Consider the following 20,070-nt stretch of genomic DNA (forward strand, 5'->3'; position numbering starts at 1 on the left):
AGCTGCTTACTGTCTGTGACACCACAGTAAACTGCTAGGTGCATTTTTAGAGGAAAAAGCATTTAACAGGGGTATGAAAAAGTGCTAAATTTAGTTACAAAGTTTCTAAATTGGCATCAATAAGGTTAAATAATGTGTCATGCTCACTGCTTCAAGAGAGAGGGATGTCAGGTGCACAAGTTCATATACAGAAAAATATCTAAATTAAAACTGAAAATTAAGCGGTGGTCTGGAGAGGTGTAAAGAAACTTGGATATAGAGCAAAACAACAGCACAGAAACCCTTTAGAGGAAACGGTCTCAGTCTGGTCTTAAGCTAATTCAGGAGCAGTTCGTTTGTGGCTGTGACGCGACCTGACCTCAGTCTGACTCAAAGCCTGAGCTAAATGGCCCTTGCAGCAAACTGTTTTATTTTCGGGGACACGTCAGACCATGCAAACTGAAACAGCTTGGGTAGTTGTAGCCAGTGTTGGTCAAGTTACTTGAAAAAAGTAATCAGTAACTAATTACTGATTACTTCCCAAAAAAAGTAATCCTGTTACTTTACTGATTACTTATTTTCAAAAGTAATTAATTACTTAGTTACTTTTTAAAAACACGATTTACAACCTGAATAGGTGATAAAGCGATAGATCTTTCAGCCCAATTCTACTTTTTCTGCATAAATCATCATACAAAATGTAATCAAATGGAAAAGTCTGTTTTTTTTAACTTGTTTTATCAGTTTTAATCTTTTAACTTTATGCATCAAGCAAAAATTTTATTATATGCAACATTCTCTGACTTGAATAAATTAGTTAACATTTAAACCTATTTTCTACACATTCCAGCACATAAAATAAAATATTTTTTGTGTTTACACTCAATCTTTCAAATAGATGCAAGTAAAACACAGCAGAAAATAAATAAAGTCAAAGACTCAGCGGTCCTGTTGCTCTATTTTCACCTGTAAAGCAGGAGTTGGGTAGGCGGAGGTTTACCCTGGTGCAGGTGTGCCGTGGTCAGTTGAAGAATCCGCGAGTTTCTCTGTGAGTTTCCCATTACGTCGTAGCGCACTCGGTGCTTGCTTGGAAGTTTAGGGGTTTTTTTGCTGTAAAAAGAAGTTTTCTTCCCACGCACGATGGACACTAATGTTTTTGTCACTTTTTATGGAATCAAACTCAAAGTAAGGTCAGTACTTCCACGCTTTAAACGCTGCACGCTCATACTCTCTCCCACAATCGATATGTGATCCATTGTTGATCTGCACACAGCTGTTGTCACTAACGGCGCACTCGCTTACGTCACTGTCATGAGACATTCTCGCAAAAAATCACGGTTTTAGTAACGCAGTAACGCAGCGTTCCTACGGGAAAGTAACGGTAATCTAATTACCGTTTTTGCAATAGTAATCCCTTACTTTACTCATTACAGTACTGCCCATCTCTGGTTGTAGCAGAGGCTTATAAGAGTATGGGTTTTCTCACAACTATGGATTTAGTAGAAACGTTCCTCCACTGTTTACTTTCTGGCCCCGGACACATCTAGCCGGTGAGGAAAGTAAACATTCTCTCGTGTTTTTGCAGAGATGTTTTTTGGTTCTTTTGGATTTTTCTCTATGTGAAAATGAGCAAAATCATCAAGAAAATGTTATAAGTTTACAAAAACACGCAAACTCAGATGTGAATTATGCTGCAGAAAACAATTTGACTAAAAAAACAATACCCTGACACTTCAAGACCAAAACCTCAAGAAGATCAAGAAGCATTCACATGAAAATGTGGGTTTAAATGAGCTGAAGATGCGCCAGAAGTTCTGTGTTACATTTAAAAAGCTAGAAGGAGGTTTTCATTGTCAGCTGGCCTGCCGATTTATCTTAAGTATTGTGGATGAGTACATTCTCCACACATTAAACAATGCACATAATCTGACAAAGAAAAAAAACAGAAAAGAAGAAAACCCCCAGAACCTTTACAACAGGGAGGTTACTGCAGGGAGAAAACTGCAGAGACCAACGCAAACGATATCCAGAGGGATGTTTTTGGAGAGCTTTACGACTTTAACGTGTTTTCTGCAGCTTCCAAAGCACATTCCATGTACACATGTCCAGCCTGTCATATTTCATGCTAATCGAACACTCTGAGGTGGGTGACGGGGGTGAGAATCTGACAAATCAAAATGCAAGAGAAATCAGATGAACTTCTCCCAGAAAGCCCATACATTTGAGAATGTGTATGTTTTTGTTGGATGAGCCAATACCACCCACCCCCATTACCCCCCAGCAGGGAAGGAAAAAAAACACAGTTTAAAATATTCAAGCTCATATGACACGACTGCACAGATGTCTGGAAGGGATTCGGTTACCCGAAATTAAAGAAAAGACTGCGAAGGATTTTCATTACGTGTGCACAATGAATAAAAATGTTCAGTGGATACAATTGTTTTTATATCTAAATCATAAATGCTGATAGATACTAGCACAGCTGATTGACCGATTCTCACTTTGAACTCTTTCTGTGGTATCGAGTGAAGCTTTCAGGCTGTTAAGACCCAAACTGCAATGTTTCTCAGCACTTCTTTCTGCTGAGTCAGCGCTTAATGAAGTGCAGCGGGAAACACGTTGAACACATCTGTGTGGCTGATATTAAATATTCCCTTGGTGTAAAAGCTGTGTAACTAAGTCATACATAAACTATAAGTAAGTCATTTGTCACTGCAAGGATACAACTCATGCACGAGCACACCGTGAAGTCATTTCTTTGCTCGACTGTTAGACAAGCCTGTAATATGTGTTTCCAGCTGGCTGAATTCCCACTTGACGTTGCAGCTGTGAGGCAAAACATGGAAACATTTACAATACAAACACCCCCGAAACACAATAGAGCCTATATGAAGGCTTCTTTTCTGAGTATAGAAGCATTCTGAAACATTAATTCGTTCTAAATTTTACTTAGTTTAATGATGCATTTGTTGGAGTTGAAGTCATTTAGTGTCAAACTACAGCAGGCATGTTAAAAGGGCGTGATACTGATCACTTTTGCGGTCTTTGTCCTGGTGGAAGAGAGGACCAGCTCTTTATCCTCTTGAGAGCGTTTGCCTGACCAGTCTGGATGTGCTATGTGACCACATCACCGAGTGTCCTATGAGGATGCAAGACTTCCTGTTCGGTCACTCTTGGGATAACCTCTCTGTCTTTTTGTGGATGATGTGGTTCTAAGCTTCATCATGAAATGACCTCTAGCTAGCACTGGATGACTTGGTAACTGAGTGTGAAGCAGCGGGAAGGAGAATCAGCACCTCCGAGCCTCAGGCCATGCTTCCTACGTTCCTCTCCACACGAGCTGTGGTTAGTGACCGAAAGAATGAGATCAAGGATACCAGCAGCTGAAATGAGTTTCCTCTGTAGGGTGGAGGGCTCTCCTGTAGAGAGAGGAATAAGAAGCTGAATCATTAGCAAAGGGCTCAGAGTAGAGGACTTCTGGGCGCCTCCTAGGTGAGGCGTTTCAGGCATACCCCGGGGCAGACCCAAGACATGCTGGGGTGATTCATATCTCTCAGCTGGCTTGGGAATGCCTCAGTGTCCACCCTGGAAGTGCTGGAGTAAGTTGCAGATTTCAATAAGAATCCACGCTGTAACCAGCTTTTCTCTGCTCTTTTCCATGTTTTGAGTTAGAAGAGACCCACGCTGTCCTCTCATTTTCTATACTCCAAGTTTTCACTGAAAATTATAGCAAATACACCCTTCAATCGTGTTCACATCGTCTTTATAGAAACAATCATTTCACCATTTTTAAAAAAGCAATTGAACACAATGTTGGGAAACAGTGTTTCACAGGTACAACAAACAGTGATATCACACTGTACTCAAGCTGAGCACACTTCAGCATAAATGAAAAAGAAGAGTGGAACTTAAAACTGAACGATCACCAGCGAACAGTCTTTCGGACTGCATGATCACCTTCTGTGGCATGAATTAGCAAATCATGGACAAGTATATGGGAAAGACGACATCCAAAGTGTTCTAGAGGAAGCTTAAAAAACACGATAATGGACTCAACAGTTTCAGCCATCGAGTGGAAATACAGAACTAATGAAGAGAGCCAGCTTTCACTAATCCTTTCCCACGCACCTCTCTCTGCGTTTCAGTGCACGAAGAGGCTGTTCCACCCTGATAACAAGTGGCCAAGTGTGCGTTTCAGCGGGCAATTTAGGGAAAGCAAACTAACACAATGGAAGAGAGGAACGGGCAGACAGAAAGTCGGAGGGAGGGGACCAGGATGAGAGTGAGATTATCCTAAAATCCCGTGAGGAAGTCATTGTTTCCATCCTCTTAAAAATACACAAGCAAGCACAAACACACACACACATGCATGCACACACCAGCATGAGTATCTTCTATCACACGGATGCACAGACAGTATATAAACACAAGTACAGGCGCACAGAAGCAGCGAGGCTCACAAATAAATAAATAAATGGAGAGAAGCTGGAGAACAATAAACCCATTTAGAAACTTCTCCTGTCTGGGTTCCATTTAAACTTCACCCACTCACACCCACTCACAGCATCCCAGCATGGGGCAAATATCAGAAAGCTCTGTGTTCCCTGCTTCCTCCTCAACCCCTCTCCTTCCCTCTCCCTTAGTCACAGAAGCTCCCGTTATATCTCATTATGACACACACATAACCTCCAACGACGCATTACTCATCGTCTCACTGCAGTGCTTTCAGACTCCCTTTTGTACTTACGAAAGCCAAATCTTTTCACAAGTACGGAGATTTAGAGAAACTTTCAGACGTCTCTTCACTCGCTCGGTGGATTTTCCCCATGTGTTTGATTGTTTATTTCGGCATTATGACCCTGATTAAGGGCCACAGGGCTTTAAATTTAAACTTACAATAGCAATTAGATTCAAAACAGTTAAAAGCTTGGGTTTAGACTTAGGTTAGTATGAAGGAGTAGACTGAATTGGCTTTTTTTAATGGCGATTAGACACTCATCAAATGAAACGCTCACATTGATGAAACTGAAAAGTTTCACTCGTTTAAAACCTGCCTGATCAACTGTGAGACTCGTCCACGATTAAGTACGGGTTAAGGTCAGCAGGTCAGAGTTTATGTCCCTAAGTTCTCATTCTCAGAGAAATAGAAATGAGTACATGTGTGCCCAAGCAGCACCTTTCTCTCTATCTCCATAGCAGTGGGCTTCCTGCCAAAGGATTGCTCAGCATTTACAAGACAGAATGAGAGAAGAGGTGGAGAGTCAGGGAGGGAGGAGGGGCAACATACAGTATGGGACTGTGGGGCTTAAAAAAGAGCAAAGGACCATGCAGCTCATGAAGAACGTGAGACAGACAGAAAGCAGCAGGACAGGCAGAGAAAGCAGACACACGCAGCTTATCTCTAATTGCCCCATACAACACACACACACTTAGAGGAAAAAGCAGATAGGAAAACAGCACACACATTTATTGACTTTCACAGGCAAACAGACATTTTCTCTCTCACACACATTCAGGAAGAAGCAGCAGCAGCATGTTTCTGAGGTTCCTTCGGGCAGCGAGCCTGCTGTCGATGTGTTTGTGTCTGCCTTCGGACTACGAGGATGCTATCGAGTTCAACTACGGTCCCTCCTACTACAATGAAATCGCAGAGGAAGAGACGCCAGCACGTAAGTGTGGAAATGTGTGTGCATGTGTGAGTGCTGGGCCTGCACCTTTATCAAATCAAGGCTCTCGGATGTATCGACCGTATTAATTGTCAAAAGCATGAAATTGAGTTTCTTTTTTTAGATTCATGTATGGATGAGTAAGACTGGGACACTAGTTTCCACAACACTTTTGTCTTTTGATGTATTGTGCATCAGCAACAAAAAAAATGGGAAGAAACTGTAGAATCGGATCGATATGATAATCGAGGAGGAGGGTGAAAGAAGGTCTGATGAAGAAGAGGGTAAAAAAGCAAATCTTTCACAGCTTGAGAAAAAACTGAAAATCCTCCACAAGTTGGTGTCTTTAAATAAATAAAGAAGGAAAAAGAAAAGAAGAGCAGAGATTAGAGATTAACATGTATGTGGTTTGTATAGTGTACAGGCAGCTGGCAGAGACAGAGTTTCTGTAGGAGTTTACAGCCACAATCAGCGGTCACCAACAGCAGAAACACTTTGGTATATCTTTAAGAAATTCCTCTCTCAGCTGTCGTTTAGACCTGTATGTGTGGGATGAAAAGAGCGATGAATGAAAGGGAGAAAGTGAGAGTGAGTGTTTGTGTTTTTTAAGTGTCCAACTGGCCCTCCGCAGCTCGAATTTTGCATTTGTTAGCTGTTTAAAACCTGGCAGGAGGTGTAATTGTGGCACTAGCGGTTAACAGGCAGAAAATAGTCTGGGATATGATTAAAGAGGTAAATATTATACTGGGCGAAACAAATGACTGAGAATAGTAAAACAAACAAACACAGTTTACAGCAGCAGAGGTGGGGGGTTGTTTCGGCCCCCCAGAGAGGGTGCAAGAAGGAGAAAATCACGTGAGTTTGAGTGCAGGTCTGTGAGAGGTCAAAAAGCTCGAAGGAGACACAGATCACTGCTTCTGACCTGCTCAAATCTCCGAATCTCTGAGAGGAATTTGAATTAATGAGGCCACATGACAGGGGTCATGACACGGCAAATTTCAAAATGAATGACAGGCTAGAAAAATAACATGTAGCAGACGAGTGGACCAATTTGTTGAGTTATGCTTTGCTCAAACACACAGACACTGACTAGTTGTAAAAGGAGCATACTGCTGAGTACTGCCACTCAATATAGAAGCTATTCAGTGCTTATTTCCTGTTGAATACTGCTTAAATGTGCAGTAATTTGGAGATTATTTCATTTTAAAAATTTACTCAATTTACTCAAGTTCACACAAGCTCAAGTTAGAGCTTTAACAAATGAAAACATACATAAAAATTCTTATTTATTTTCAATATTGTCAAGTTACTTATTGTCAGCAGATTAGACATGTGACCCACAGAGCTGACAATGAGCCTTCTAAACAAAAAAGAGGCTAGTTTTAAGCTAATATTATGCTAGCTAATTTGAAGCTTGAGTGTCCTGAAAAGAAATAAATCATATTTTCCATTGATAATCATCTCGATTACATTCTCACATCATATGAGAGTTTATTCGCTAAGTATCCAGTGTCCCACAATGTTTGAATCACTTCAAAGAAGCTTTTACTAACGCCAGCTAACAGCAGCTATCAGAGACTAATAGCAGCTAACAGTGGCTAGCACTGGCAAAAACAGCAGTGCTTACCAACAGAAAAGTTCAGGATATCCTTAACAACACACCTCACTGTTATCAAACAGAAGTGAGCTTTAATTACTTACTGACGCATATTGAAATCCTTTCACAAACTTTAACAGCCTCCTCCAGAGTAAATAGACATGGACACCTAGCATATTGACAGCTGAGGTAAACAGCAAACTCACAGCCTTCACTCTATGGATGAACAGCAGCTAGAGTTGTTTGTCCTACACTGGCTACCGTAGCTAGGATTTTGCACTTGAATCGGGAGTGGTAAGAAAACTGAATTCAGCTAAATGCAATCTGCAATCTACTGGCATCTAGTGGTGAGATTTTGCACATCGTACCTTTAAACAATTTTAAATATACATTTAGAGTAGATCATCGAAGTAACCACTGACATCTTTAAAAACTAGGGTCTATGCATCTAAAAGTTATTATTTTCACCCACTTACACTCTCTTCTACTAAAATCACTCAAAAACCAAGCTCAGCTCCCTTAGATTGAGAAGCCCCAGGGTCCAAAGTGCATGACCCTTATGTCTAATTGACTTTGAGCACTGAGAACAGGAAGCCAAAACAAACTGTGTAGGTCTGTAATAGTACCCCTCTGGAATATGTCTGCAGGTATAAACAGAGGTCGAAAAGGCTCAACAGTTAACCAGAACAGCGTGTCTGATACAGTGACCTACATATTCTTACTCCTGGATTGTTTTATCCCCCTTTTCCATATGTTTCGGAATACTCATGCTATCTCTCCCAATGTTGTCAGCAGGTCTTGACCTTCCTTTTCAACCCCCCACACCGCCCATCTGTCTCCTCATTCACAGCAGAAAACCCAATAAGCTCACAGGAAAAGCTCCTGCTTTGTGAGCTATTTGTCAGATTTCATTCTCACCCTCTTTCTCCCAACAACTTAACATCCTCTTCTGCGCTTTTACCATCTTCCTCCAACTATGCCCACTAATGCCTTTGTGGCAGTCAGCTATTCAAGCAGAATTAAATCCATTTCCTTCTTAAGATTGAAGTTGACCTTAAAGTTTCTGTTAAAGCTGGAAGAAAATTGGAAATGAATTTAAACATATCCTGCATGCACACTTTCAAGCTACAGCCGCAACTCCATCTGGCAAATAACTGCAGAAAGTAAAAGCTCAATTTTTTTCAGCTAAACAAACACTTTTTCTAAATAAAAGTCTGATACGTTGGTGATCTTTTTTCATATATTCAGCACTTTTCCTATATTGATACATAACTGATAATGGAGTAACTGAATTCCGTATTCTTATTTTTTTTCCTGTCTTAGTGGCCTTACATATACATTAAGTATAAATGCACAATTTAAGAACAAGACGTGCAATTTCTCTGGACCTGTTCAATGACAAAGTTAATGAATCTTGATATGATTTCAGTAGAGTTCCTGAGGAGTAACTCTTAGATTCTTTTTGCAGGAAAAGTCCATCTGGATCTCTGGGGAGGTGCAGGAGATAGGGGTGTGGCTAGCTCTAGAAGCTGTAGAAACCTGAATGAGTTCATCGTCTGTTGGATGTTTAAACTTTTCTCTTTTTCTTCTTTTTACCTTCTCTCTTTGCAGCCACACCAACTTCAGCCCCCTGCCGTTCTTCAGAACTGACCAAATGGGACAAGATGTTCTCCATGTTGGAGAACAGTCAAATGAGGGAGAACATGCTGCTTCAGTATGCCGATGATATCATCAAGGTGGAGATGGGGTCACTGCGCAGTGAAATGTTAAGGTCGGTTGTAAGACTGAGAAGTCATGCAATCAGCATCAGGTCATTATGGTTGAAGATGAGCAGCAGAGAAATGAGTGTTTGTGATTAAGCCAAAGACAATTCAAGGTCTCAGCAACCTAGACAGGACTAAAAATAAAATGGTAAACGGCCTGTATAAAAGTGTAATCAGATTTAATCATTTCATCACTTTGCTTAAAAAAGCAAAGTGATGAAATGCCCATCGCCTCATTAATGTAGCTCTGCTTCAGAACAAAATCCTGAACTGATCTGCTTCAAATTAATTTAGCAGATTTCTCAGCAACTATAGCAAATTCCTTGTCTGCACATGTTTAAACCTCTTCAGCTGAAAGGGTTCAAATCACTCATATTGATTCTTGGTTCTATATTGTCAGGTTTGTAGCTCAGTATGGTGGGTCCTGTGGGGCGGCGGTGGAGAATGCAGGAAGAAGGATGGAAATGCAGCTGAACAGCCGTCTCAGAGAGACTCTGGAGCTCCTCAAACTCAGACATCGGGATTCTCCTGCGGCTGCTGCGGGGAATTCCAACCAGCTGGAGACAATGCTACAAGAGCTCCTCTCTGCAGCACAAACACAAGCATCCAGACTTTCCAAGCTGGAGACCAGCTGCTTTAGCAGCCCAGGAGGGATGAATACCAAGGCAGGATTTCATCCTCTGAGGGGTGGAGAGCAGGGGCACCATGAGCAAGAAGTCACAACAACAGAGGCCACTTTAGAAATGGTGCTGGCTGCACTGCAAGAAGTGAAGGTGGAGATGGAGGAAGCCCTGAGATCTTCGAGGCAAAGATTCTTGCCTGCAGGTATAACACTGACCTTACTATCAACCATCCCTATTTGTCTTAAACTGTGATTTCCTGTTATTTCTATTTGTGTTCATAGCTCTGAAACAACACCCTGCTTAATTTTTTTCTGTATTAATTCATTCTGGAAATAAGAGATTCAGCTAAAGCTGTTTGCACCGGCAGATACTTACAAGTATTTGTAGAAATTTACAAGTAGGATTAGACTCAAGTAAAAACATGAAAAGATGATAACAAAGAAAAGCTTTGGACAAAACTCCTCATGGGTAATGAACCCTTATTGTAAATTGTTAGCAGAGTTAACTGGGTTCCCTGAAATTAACACTGACTAATAAATATAAGATTAGGCTCAGCAAATTTAACTGAGGAAACTTGCAGCAGAGCATCACTGATATCAGTACAACTTTATTTCCTAGAATAAATCAAATGAAAGCCACAAAAGGGCTAAATTATACTCTTCATCTTATGCGTGCACTTATACACAAAATTATAAATCTGGCCTAAACAGTGAACAGAGGGAGGTGTAATCATTAGCCAGTTGCCGCAAAAACCACACCAAAAGAACCCTGGGAAAGTAGGACCAGATGGAAACCATCATGAGCGCACACAAACACAGAATGGATTTTTCACTATTATATTCTGAGTGGCAGGAACCTGAAACGAGATCTCCGGTTTTAAGTAGGGAGCGTGTCTGCTAACTGGAGGGAGAAAAAAAGCGAGTGAAAGAAAGAGGGCTGGAGAGAGAGAGAAAAATCTTGAGTTAAAACTCAATACTTAAAAATGCATGACAAAGAATGGAAAATGAGAGATGTTACGCTGTGTAATGTGCAAAATGTGCACAGTTCAGAACACATTTCCTCTCGCACACAATCAGGGCTGCAGAGTATCAAGCTCATCCTGATCAAACACCTGTGAGCTCTTCCTTTATGGAATAACTGTGAGCTTAAACAGGATTATTTTATGCACACAGGATATACCGGGAACATTATGCAAACAACAGGAAATGATCCATAAACACAACTAAGAGTTTATATGCTTAAGCAGCAGGCAGAGCAAACACTGACTTGTATATTAGGGGTTATTAATGGGACTTACCAGATTGTTAGACAAAACTTTACCAGGATGTTTTCTTTGTTGTTCACAGCTGATTGTTGGGAGTATTTTTAAACAGTGTGTATTTAGTTACTTATTCCCCAACTCAGAGACTTATCTAGATTTATCAGGACCAAATTAGAAAACCCAATCTTAATTTTCTACAAGTTGGACAGGCGATACAGAGACACTAAGTCTGTAAGCCAGTTAAATCATTATTGCACATAAACAGTGATGACTTAGTTTCAAAGCGATGAAAATCAGAAAATCATAAACTGTTAATTTTATGATTTCATATAAGCGAAATAACTATAAATGGCTATTTCTAAAAAACACTCGGATGCTAGACTGGATCTAGCCACCCTGCTACACCCCCACCTCACACCAGCTCCAATAATTCAGAGCTGACAATGCTGACAATGTGCAGTTACACTCCATTATGTAACGCAGACCAAATTGCCTAAAAGGCTTCAGTCAAAGGTGGTATACACATATGCCACACACATTTTTCTCTATTTCACATGCCAAAAAACTAACCAACAAAAGTTGGTTTGACATTACAGTGTCAAACAGTGAGAGAGTGACTTTGAGACAGTGTGTGTTTGAATGAGTAAAAACAGAGAGGAATAAGGGGAAAAGGCGACGACACAAAGTATAAAAAATCCACGAACCAGATGACCCAGAGAGGTGTGTGTCTGTGCGTGAGGTGGTGGGACAGGAAAAAACTGCCAGTGATTCATGATCTCATCACCTGACCAGTAACTGAACTCTGACTGTGTCACATTCAATCACGCTCACGCTGCCACCTATTTCAGCCTTCACTTCATATACCGTGGTACAACAACAGTAGAGGCAGCCCCAGTAAAACCACAGGGGCCCAGTAACCACAAGATAGTAATCTGACTTAATTAATCTAGCTTTAGATTTCAATTTATTTTTATTGTAGATTTATCTCTTTAGGACTCCATTAGTCTGTGTAGGAGATCAAGTCTTATGATGTAAAGTGGAACTCTGCAAGGGTAAATTTCAGGCCATTATTCTCCTTTTTTCCCCATCATACCAAATCACACATGGACAGAGCCCTGAGGGTCATCTGTTTGTTGTGCTTCATTTCATGTTCTTTCCCCTCTTTTGCTCCGTTTCTGCTCCTTCAAACATGTTCTCCTGCAAACACTTTCAACCTGCTTTTGTTGGGTAATTTTGTGGAACGCACCCTCGCAACGGCCTCTGGGAATTTAAACCGATCCAGATCGGCACCAAATTGTAGCGGTTTCCTCGCTTCTCTGCCAAGTTCAGTCAAATTTGGCTTCAAATTCTGCGTGTAATCCTGCCAAAAGACAGACAAACAATAAAAATGTAATGCCGCTTGCTGAGCTACCATTGTCTTTTCATTGTCATCATAGGTTATGCCCAACAAAATCTTTTTTTCATGAGTAACAACAAATTGACGTCCAATTTTGGGCCGTCACAGTTAAATGAAAAAGAAAACTTTGTAATGATCATATTAAATTCTCTAAACTGAACCACTATTACCACTGCAGCCGGGGGTAAAATATCTAGAATTTATTGTAATTTGTAGATTTTACCACAAATTACAGGCATCCTTTCTTACAAAATTTAAAATTATACTATTTCTGTGCAAACAGGAGGATTTATTATTGCTGGATGAGTGCTTGAGTACTATATATGGCATAACTTCAGCCCTGATCCTCTTATCTTCCTGTTGGCTAGGTTGTGAGATGGCCCTCCTCTTCCCAATGCGTTCCAGTCGAATCTACACCTCTATCATACCAGATGTCCCCGTCTCCCTGTCCTCCTTCACTGTCTGCATGTGGTTCAAACCAACCAGCATCGCCAACAAAACCGTGCTGTTCACCTATGGAAACCGCCGCAATCCATATGAGATCCAGCTGCTGCTCAAGCGGAATGCTGCCCTCTTCACCATCGGAGGAGAAGCTCACCTGGTGGAGGCACGGGGAGTGGTGAACCCAGGGCGGTGGACCCACTTGTGTGGGGCTTGGTCCTCAGAGCAGGGCCTGGCCTCCCTATGGGCGGATGGCGTGAAGGTAGCGTCCACTCCCGGAGTGGCCGAAGGACACGTCTTACCCGACGGCGGCTCCCTCCAGCTGGGTCAGGAAAGGAACGGCTGCTGTCCTCCATCCTTAAGCAGCGGGAGCAGCGTGGCAGGGTTTGAGGCGGGATTCGATTCTAAGTTGGCATTTGCGGGGAAGATGACGGGGGTGAACATGTGGGACAAAGTACTGTCAGAGGACAAGATTTCCCAGCTGTCTTTGCGGGAAGGCCATGGCTGTGAGCAGAGCGGGAACATAGTGGCGTGGGGTGTAACGGAGATGGTGCCGCACGGAGGCGCTCAGTTCATCTAATAGTGCATACTCTTCACTATGATCATCATTTCCACAACATTGTAAGAGTTAAATGCTCAAAGTGAAAAGACTTACAGCTGCTTTTATCATCTTTCTTCCTATAATTAAACATTTTCATTGTTTCATTGTAGCAGAGACCACAATTTTCCTCCTCATCTCACTTTTTATTACTGTAACTGCTAATACTGCAGTTTTGAACTTTGGGCATGTTCAAATAAGACAAAATCAATGCTGTGAGAGACTTAAGTTGACTTTTTTTCACCAAGCCTTTTGAACTGAGACAGTAATACACACACACAAAAAACACACTGATGCACAGTCGTCTTAGAAAACGTGTAGTTTCGCCGAGAACGTGCTGCAAGCAGTTTTTACCAAAGACTCAATTAGAGTGCAAGAAAGACAAAGAGTCTATTGTGAAAGTAAACGGGTTCTGAGCCAGTAAACAGAGTAATCACCAGACAGCCACGCAGCACAAGTAAAAGAGGGGTCTCTGACTATTACAAGTGATTATCTTGTATTGCACAACATGTGTTTTTTAGAGTACCAAAGCATTTTTCATCTTTCTGTTGAGATGGCGAGTGCAGTTCATCAAAACATGCAAAAAAAAAAAAAAAAATAGAAACCCAAACAGAGGAAAATGTTCTCCTTTTTTTTTTAGCATTTTAACTATTAATGTAACAGAAAAGACATTTGCTTTTATACCTTTTAAGTTTTGTGGGTACAATTAGCCATGTAATCCAACCCCATTACAACCAAAAGCACAGGCATCATACTGTTACCTGTGACTGAAAACTGCTGTACTTGTTATCATTTTAAGCATGACTGACTGTTAACTACAAATGTGCTTTTTTAACTAGCTTACCATTTTTTTTATTGCCATGAACTTTTCTTTGAAAGCTTTGAAAGAATTTCCAAACAATATATTTCTAAATTTGTACTCAGTGTTTACATTCATACGAGTTACGTAACTCCTGTTTTGCTTTCGGTTTCTTTGTCAGTGCATAGTTGTCATTTAAGTAGAAGGTAAAGTTTTCTTTTGATCCTGCATAAAGTAAGAAGAGTAAAACTGTTGAATTTGCCATGTGAGGTTTGATAAAAGAAAGTGAGGATAATGTTTACACAGTCTTTTATGAACTAACTTGTCTTGTATTATACTGTAAATTGTTTTTATTATTGTGAAAATGTAAAACTGAATGTATTTTGTACATAAATATATTTTTCATAACAGGACTAGATTAAATAAGTGAGGTATGAATAAAAAAGTATCCACTGTCCAAATTAGGAGTGTTTATGTATTTTTTCAAAATTTAAAATATTCAATTTTGACAAGATTTCCAACACCACTCCGTACCACGACAAACCCTCCACCGTGTTTTACAGATGGCTGTAGACACTAACTGTTGTATTTATCTCCTGAACTCCTCTTTACATACTGACAATGACTTGAATCAGAAATTTTAAATCTGGAACAGAACTGTTGAGTGATTTTCAGTCCAGTTCTTGAGTAATGTGGCATATTTCAGCATTTCCTTCCTGTTTCCCTTCCGTAAGAACTACTTCTTGACAGCCGTCCTTCCACTGAGATGATGTCTGATGAGGCTTCAGCGAACAGTAGACAATCAGCTGAAGGGCAGATCCACCTCTGAGGGTCTGTGTCAGGACTTTGCTGGATTTATTTCTATTTCTGTAAGTACATGGATTTCAGATACTGTTCACCTGCTATAGATAGTTTTTCTTAGATCTGCCACTTCCCCTTTAGTGTTCCACTTCTTCAGTTTCCTCAAACTTTTTATGTACACACTGCACAACGTGCTGAGATGTGCCAAAGTTAACAGCTGTTTGGGAATCTCTTTATATCTGGTCACTGTTGGCATTGTTCACATATTCAGCTAAAGAAATGGGAACAAATTAAATGTTTTTGTAACAAAGTTATTGAGGATACTGTTTAAATTTGGTTCTTTGCTATGTTGTTTGAATGAAACTCAAAGCCGTTTTTTTTTTACTTATCTGGTGCAAAATCACAACAAAAGTTGCATCAAGGCATTTTATAGTGTAAGGTACACACACTGGTTCATCCCTTGAGTTAGGTGTCTTTTTATGCTTTTTAGGTCAGTGTGAAGCGGCTTGAAAAATATTCCTCTGAAAAGTGTGAGGTACAAGGAAAAAACAACAATTAAAATTTTAAAAGGCTTCACAAAGCCCGGAGAAGTATCGCTCAAGATCACTTAAAAAATTACAAGACAATCTGCCTCCTTGGAAGCAAAACATAAAGAAATAAGGAGCGGCCCAAAACCTTTGCACAGCACTCGATGTCACAACCACACTTTTGCAAATTATACTGTATTTAATCTCTTGCTGATTAAAATTGATTCAGTGATGTCTGCGACTGTGGGGAAATTGCCTGCAGACTTTCTGCAGCTCACATATGCTTACAGTTTACTGCTGCACATCCTGCTTGGACCCAGTTTCTTCCCGCAGCTACAACCTCCGTGTAACTGTGACCTGTTACAGAATCACCTTCCACATTCACTCACATACATTTCACCGAGTCTTCACTCACTTTTCTCGCCCTGCCATGTATTAACCTTACAGTCCAAGGAAGAGCCAAAACGGACACGCAGCTTTGATAGATAGACGACAGATTCCAAGCCTCTCTGCTAACTTAAGGTTTTACTCAGAGATTGAAAGAACCCTTGGCTCTAAACCCCTGTGGGGCCAAACGGTGAGTGCGTGTGAGACTGCTGTAGCTATAAAACCTTCACCCAGTATCCTGCTGTTGGTTTCCTGTAACTAGGAATCACACACACATGCTTATTAAGCACGGAACTCACTATTCTCCTATAAGACCGAAACTCAACACGCACCACCAAGGACAAGACGAAGGAGAAGAAGAAAATATCGCATGTGGCAACAGACGCACACGCATGTTGGCGTCTAGGTTTCAGAACAAAGGTTCGCAGGCTTCTGGCTTGTTAAAGACGTCACCATGAAGCTTAAATGGTTACAGTACAGCACATTTAGAAGGTGCTCAAACTTGGAAACCGTCATGGTTACATTAAAAAGTGCAGAATGAAAGATAAATGTGAACTTGCTACAAATTTTTTAAAAAGCCTTCGAGCAGGACTTGCTCACTTTCATCTGGTTTCTCATTCCAGATTCAATATCAGTCGGTCGATCCCTGTCGAGCTGGATTACAGCCACCGGACTACTTAAGTGTACAGAACTTTCAAACTATCGCGTTTTCTGTCTCTTTTATTTCCCTTTTCTCTGCTTCTTTCTGAGCCCACAAGAAGGCTAGGTATTCGTGTGCACTTTCATGTCCAGTAGTCTAGTAAAAGGTGATGACTTTGAGGGTGTCGTGTATCTAGTGGAAAGAAATGTTAGAGCTATATTTTTAAAACAGCCGTTACATACATGCATCTCTGGAGGAGCCGGCAATCAGGAACTCGATACGTGCGGAGACTACAGAGTGCAAATGTTGAAGTGAAAAAGCATTACAGTGACACTGAGGTATTATTATTACCTTCCCTAATTTATCAGATTCATAAGTCTGACTGTGATGTAAAACTCTGCGAGGGCCAACGACTCAAACAGCCAGAATCCTGGGATGATATGTAGAAAAATCCAAATGTGAGTAAACCACACTTTAGTGTAATAGCACATTGAGCATATTGTTTGTAGCATGAATCCTTGTATTTTTCACTATTTTCAATTGCGTAACAGTGCACGTCTGTATTTGCAAGTTGTTGCTTTTATTCCATTCCTTTGTGCTTTGGCTGATTGAATGTGGTGAAAGCATTTTGTAGGGAAAAGTTGTTTATTTAGTCATCATTTAGCAGCAGTTACTTCAACCTTAAGTCTTTTTGGCAGCTTCTCTTTTCTTCCCCCTCGTATTTCATGTATCCAAATGAAAATAAAAAGACATCCCTTTTTTTCCTCTTTTTGTTAAGAAACCAGTAACACATTTATGGACTATGGGTGCTAATTGTCTTGCATCTATAATCAAAGCCCAAATCTGGCAAAAACTCACCTGGAAAACCAGACACTGAGGAGATAATCTGTTTCATGTGCCGAGCTGCTGGCAGAACAGTGGGAGCATCGAGCACCACTTTGGTGGGCATCCCACTGTGGTACAGTGTGAGGTAATTAGTGTGTGTGTCTGCACATGAGGTTATAGGTTCAACATGTTCCCAGAGGCACTGACTGATTCACATAAAAAAACATAACAGCACATCCAAATACATATACTCAGGCCCTCCCTGTATTATCCTATGATCATGTGTGCGTGTGAGGGAGCATGTGTGCCTCAGGGTAAACAGATCTCCATTAAGCAGGGCTGACTATGGACCCTGGACCTTTAGGGACCTCACTAATGAGCAACATGTATGTTAAAAAGGGGTTAAAATGGCTTCAAAAAAACATAGTGGGCGTAGCCTTCTGTAACCACTGACTGGAGGTCAGCTCAGTTACCCTCTCTGACCTGAGCAGTTAAGTAGGGAAGTTGAAGAAAACAGTAATGAGATCAGTGCCTGAGGACAATGTCACCTTATACTCCTCCCCAGTCCTCCCTTCCCTCACATTAGTTCTGCCTCCAGAGCATGTAGGTATTATCGGGCCTTCAGGAGAGATATTTAAAAAGAATGACATGAAAGCGATTAATAGGCAAAAACAACCACCCTGCATTAGATGTCTTGATCAAAAAAGAGAGAAAGTAGAAGCATTTACAAAGACTTTCTGTAGCATCCACAGGGGCTACGGCAAGAAACACTGTGCAAACAAAAAAGGTAGCAGTTCTCCTTCCTCCAAACTAATTCTTATACATCAAAGCTCCACGAGGGACACAATGACGTATGTGACATGCATTGTATGACCACATTGGTTAGCTACAACTGCAGATTACAATAATAATTCCATTTTCCACTCCAGTAAAAACAGCTGATCCTATTGTTTCAGATCTACTAGGATCCCTCGTGGTACAAACGTGCTGTTCCTACAAGCCAAGACAACAACTACATTAAAAGACATTAAGTCCTGTAACACCCCTGTTAGAAAATCCATTACAATTTCAGTTCTTCTCCAAAGCTCTTACAGTCTCAAACCACCCACACACGTACTCGTTGTAGTTTCTCTACAAAATTAAGGTAACCAGTTTCCTTTCTTGTGTGCGAGCATTTGTACGTGTATCCTACCTCCCAGCACGCTGATTGTTATGGCCTCTGTGTGTTCAGCCAGCAGATCGGCCTTGGCTATAGCGGCCAGAGAGAGGTAACTGGACATGTTCCTGCTCAACTCCCTGTTGCCCCTCTGCAGGAACCGCACGGCCACCGGGACAGCTAGCACCATGACCGAAGGACAACTGTAGTTCTGCAGAGACATGTTATAGGAGAGGAGACACTCTGTTCAAGACGACATTCTCACAGTAAATATTTGTTTTCTAACATTTTAAGAGACATGCCAGCGACTGGTCAAAGCAGCACACGTCCACAGATAAAATGCTTTTGTTTTTGTAAAGTGAGCATGATTGGCAATCACTGTAACTTTGAACAAGGGGACACAGAGCGAGCGCATTCACAGAGAAATCAGTCTGACTTGAATTAAGCTCACTTCTTAAAAGGAAAGGGCAGCAAAGCAGGCTTAATTTTACAGTCCTGACCTTTACTTCTCATTATCTATAAAGGAGAGTAACAAGATCAGATGCCTGTCCTTTGCTGTTTCTGATCTTTCTGAACAACATGTGCATGGTGTTAACGCTCATTAGAACAGACAGTACAGCCTAAAGATCCTCATTAACAGCAAGCCACGCATCAAATATATTTAGTAACTTGAAACAAAGAGCGCCAGCAGTACTTTCCTCAACCCATGTGATAAGTGCCACAGAGATTAAAACGGGCTATAAGAATGAAGAACAGGGGGAGAGACGGCATTGTATTGAAAGACATATGCACAAGTTTGTGCTCTGAACGCTCACGGACCGCGGGATCGGGATTCAAAATGCGCCAGCACCCTCCAGAGGACAGTTTGATACGAACGTCGTGTTCACTGCCGCTCACATATATTTATTTAACACTTGTGAACCCACATCTAAAACATCTGCTTCACATTTGTTTCTATTCACACACCTAAGGCCTCTAAGTCTTTACTATATATATCTATTTTCAAGATTTATCTTTTATGTCTATCATCAAAAACTGCTCAATCAATGATTTGGGGAGTGTAGTCTCTCGCTGTCATGCCTCTGGTTTTCCACATGATGGCAGTGCAGGCACTGCAAAAACTATTTTACCCACTAATATAAACTGTGTAAACACCTTCACTTCCTTTATTATCAGGCACCAAAATATAGAAGAATCACCATGAAATGCAGTGTTGGCACTGGAGCTGAGACGTTTTAGAGCACAAACTGTTTTTAGTCTGTCTAAAGAGGGACGATCTGAACACTCAGTGTGAAGCCTGTCATGTTTGACAGCTACAGGCAGCAGGCATGAGGTGCCAGTAGTGTTCTTCTTTTGGCACATGAATTAATGTATTGATTTATTAATCTTTCCTGTCATCTTGTACTACACTTCAATGACAACGCACGTCAAAGAGCTCATATGACATGAATCGTCTCTCCTTTTCTCTGAGGGAGTTTCTGTGGGAAAATAAGACAAGTGTCTATAATTCAAAATGACAGGGAGGGAAAGAGAGAACGGAAGGGGTCAGAGATAAAGGTGGATGGAGGGCAAGAGAGGAAGGAAAGAGATGTGGAAAAATGACATGAAGAG

The 20,070-nt window shown here is 41.0% G+C and overlaps 2 protein-coding genes across 5 annotated transcripts in view; one reads left to right on the top strand and one right to left on the bottom strand.

Annotated features, from left to right (window-relative positions):
• The window catches only part of veph1 (ventricular zone expressed PH domain-containing 1), a 95,234-nt gene that overhangs the window by 60,037 nt on the left and 15,127 nt on the right, over window positions 1–20,070 (bottom strand). For all 4 annotated transcript variants that reach the window (XM_026191529.1, XM_026191531.1, XM_026191530.1 and 1 more), the window contains one exon: window positions 18,496–18,670. In XM_026191529.1, the coding sequence (XP_026047314.1) occupies window positions 18,496–18,670 (175 nt within the window). The remainder of the gene's footprint in view (window positions 1–18,495; window positions 18,671–20,070) is intronic.
• ptx3a (pentraxin 3, long a) lies at window positions 5,221–14,580 on the top strand. The gene is made up of 4 exons (XM_026191533.1): window positions 5,221–5,648; window positions 8,854–9,013; window positions 9,406–9,830; window positions 12,654–14,580. The coding sequence occupies exons 1-4, from the start codon at window positions 5,513–5,515 to the stop codon at window positions 13,304–13,306; spliced, it is 1,374 nt and encodes a 457-aa protein (XP_026047318.1). The 5' UTR covers window positions 5,221–5,512; the 3' UTR covers window positions 13,307–14,580.

This window comes from Astatotilapia calliptera, chromosome 14, assembly GCF_900246225.1.
Source record: "Astatotilapia calliptera chromosome 14, fAstCal1.2, whole genome shotgun sequence".
NCBI lineage: Eukaryota > Metazoa > Chordata > Actinopteri > Cichliformes > Cichlidae > Astatotilapia > Astatotilapia calliptera.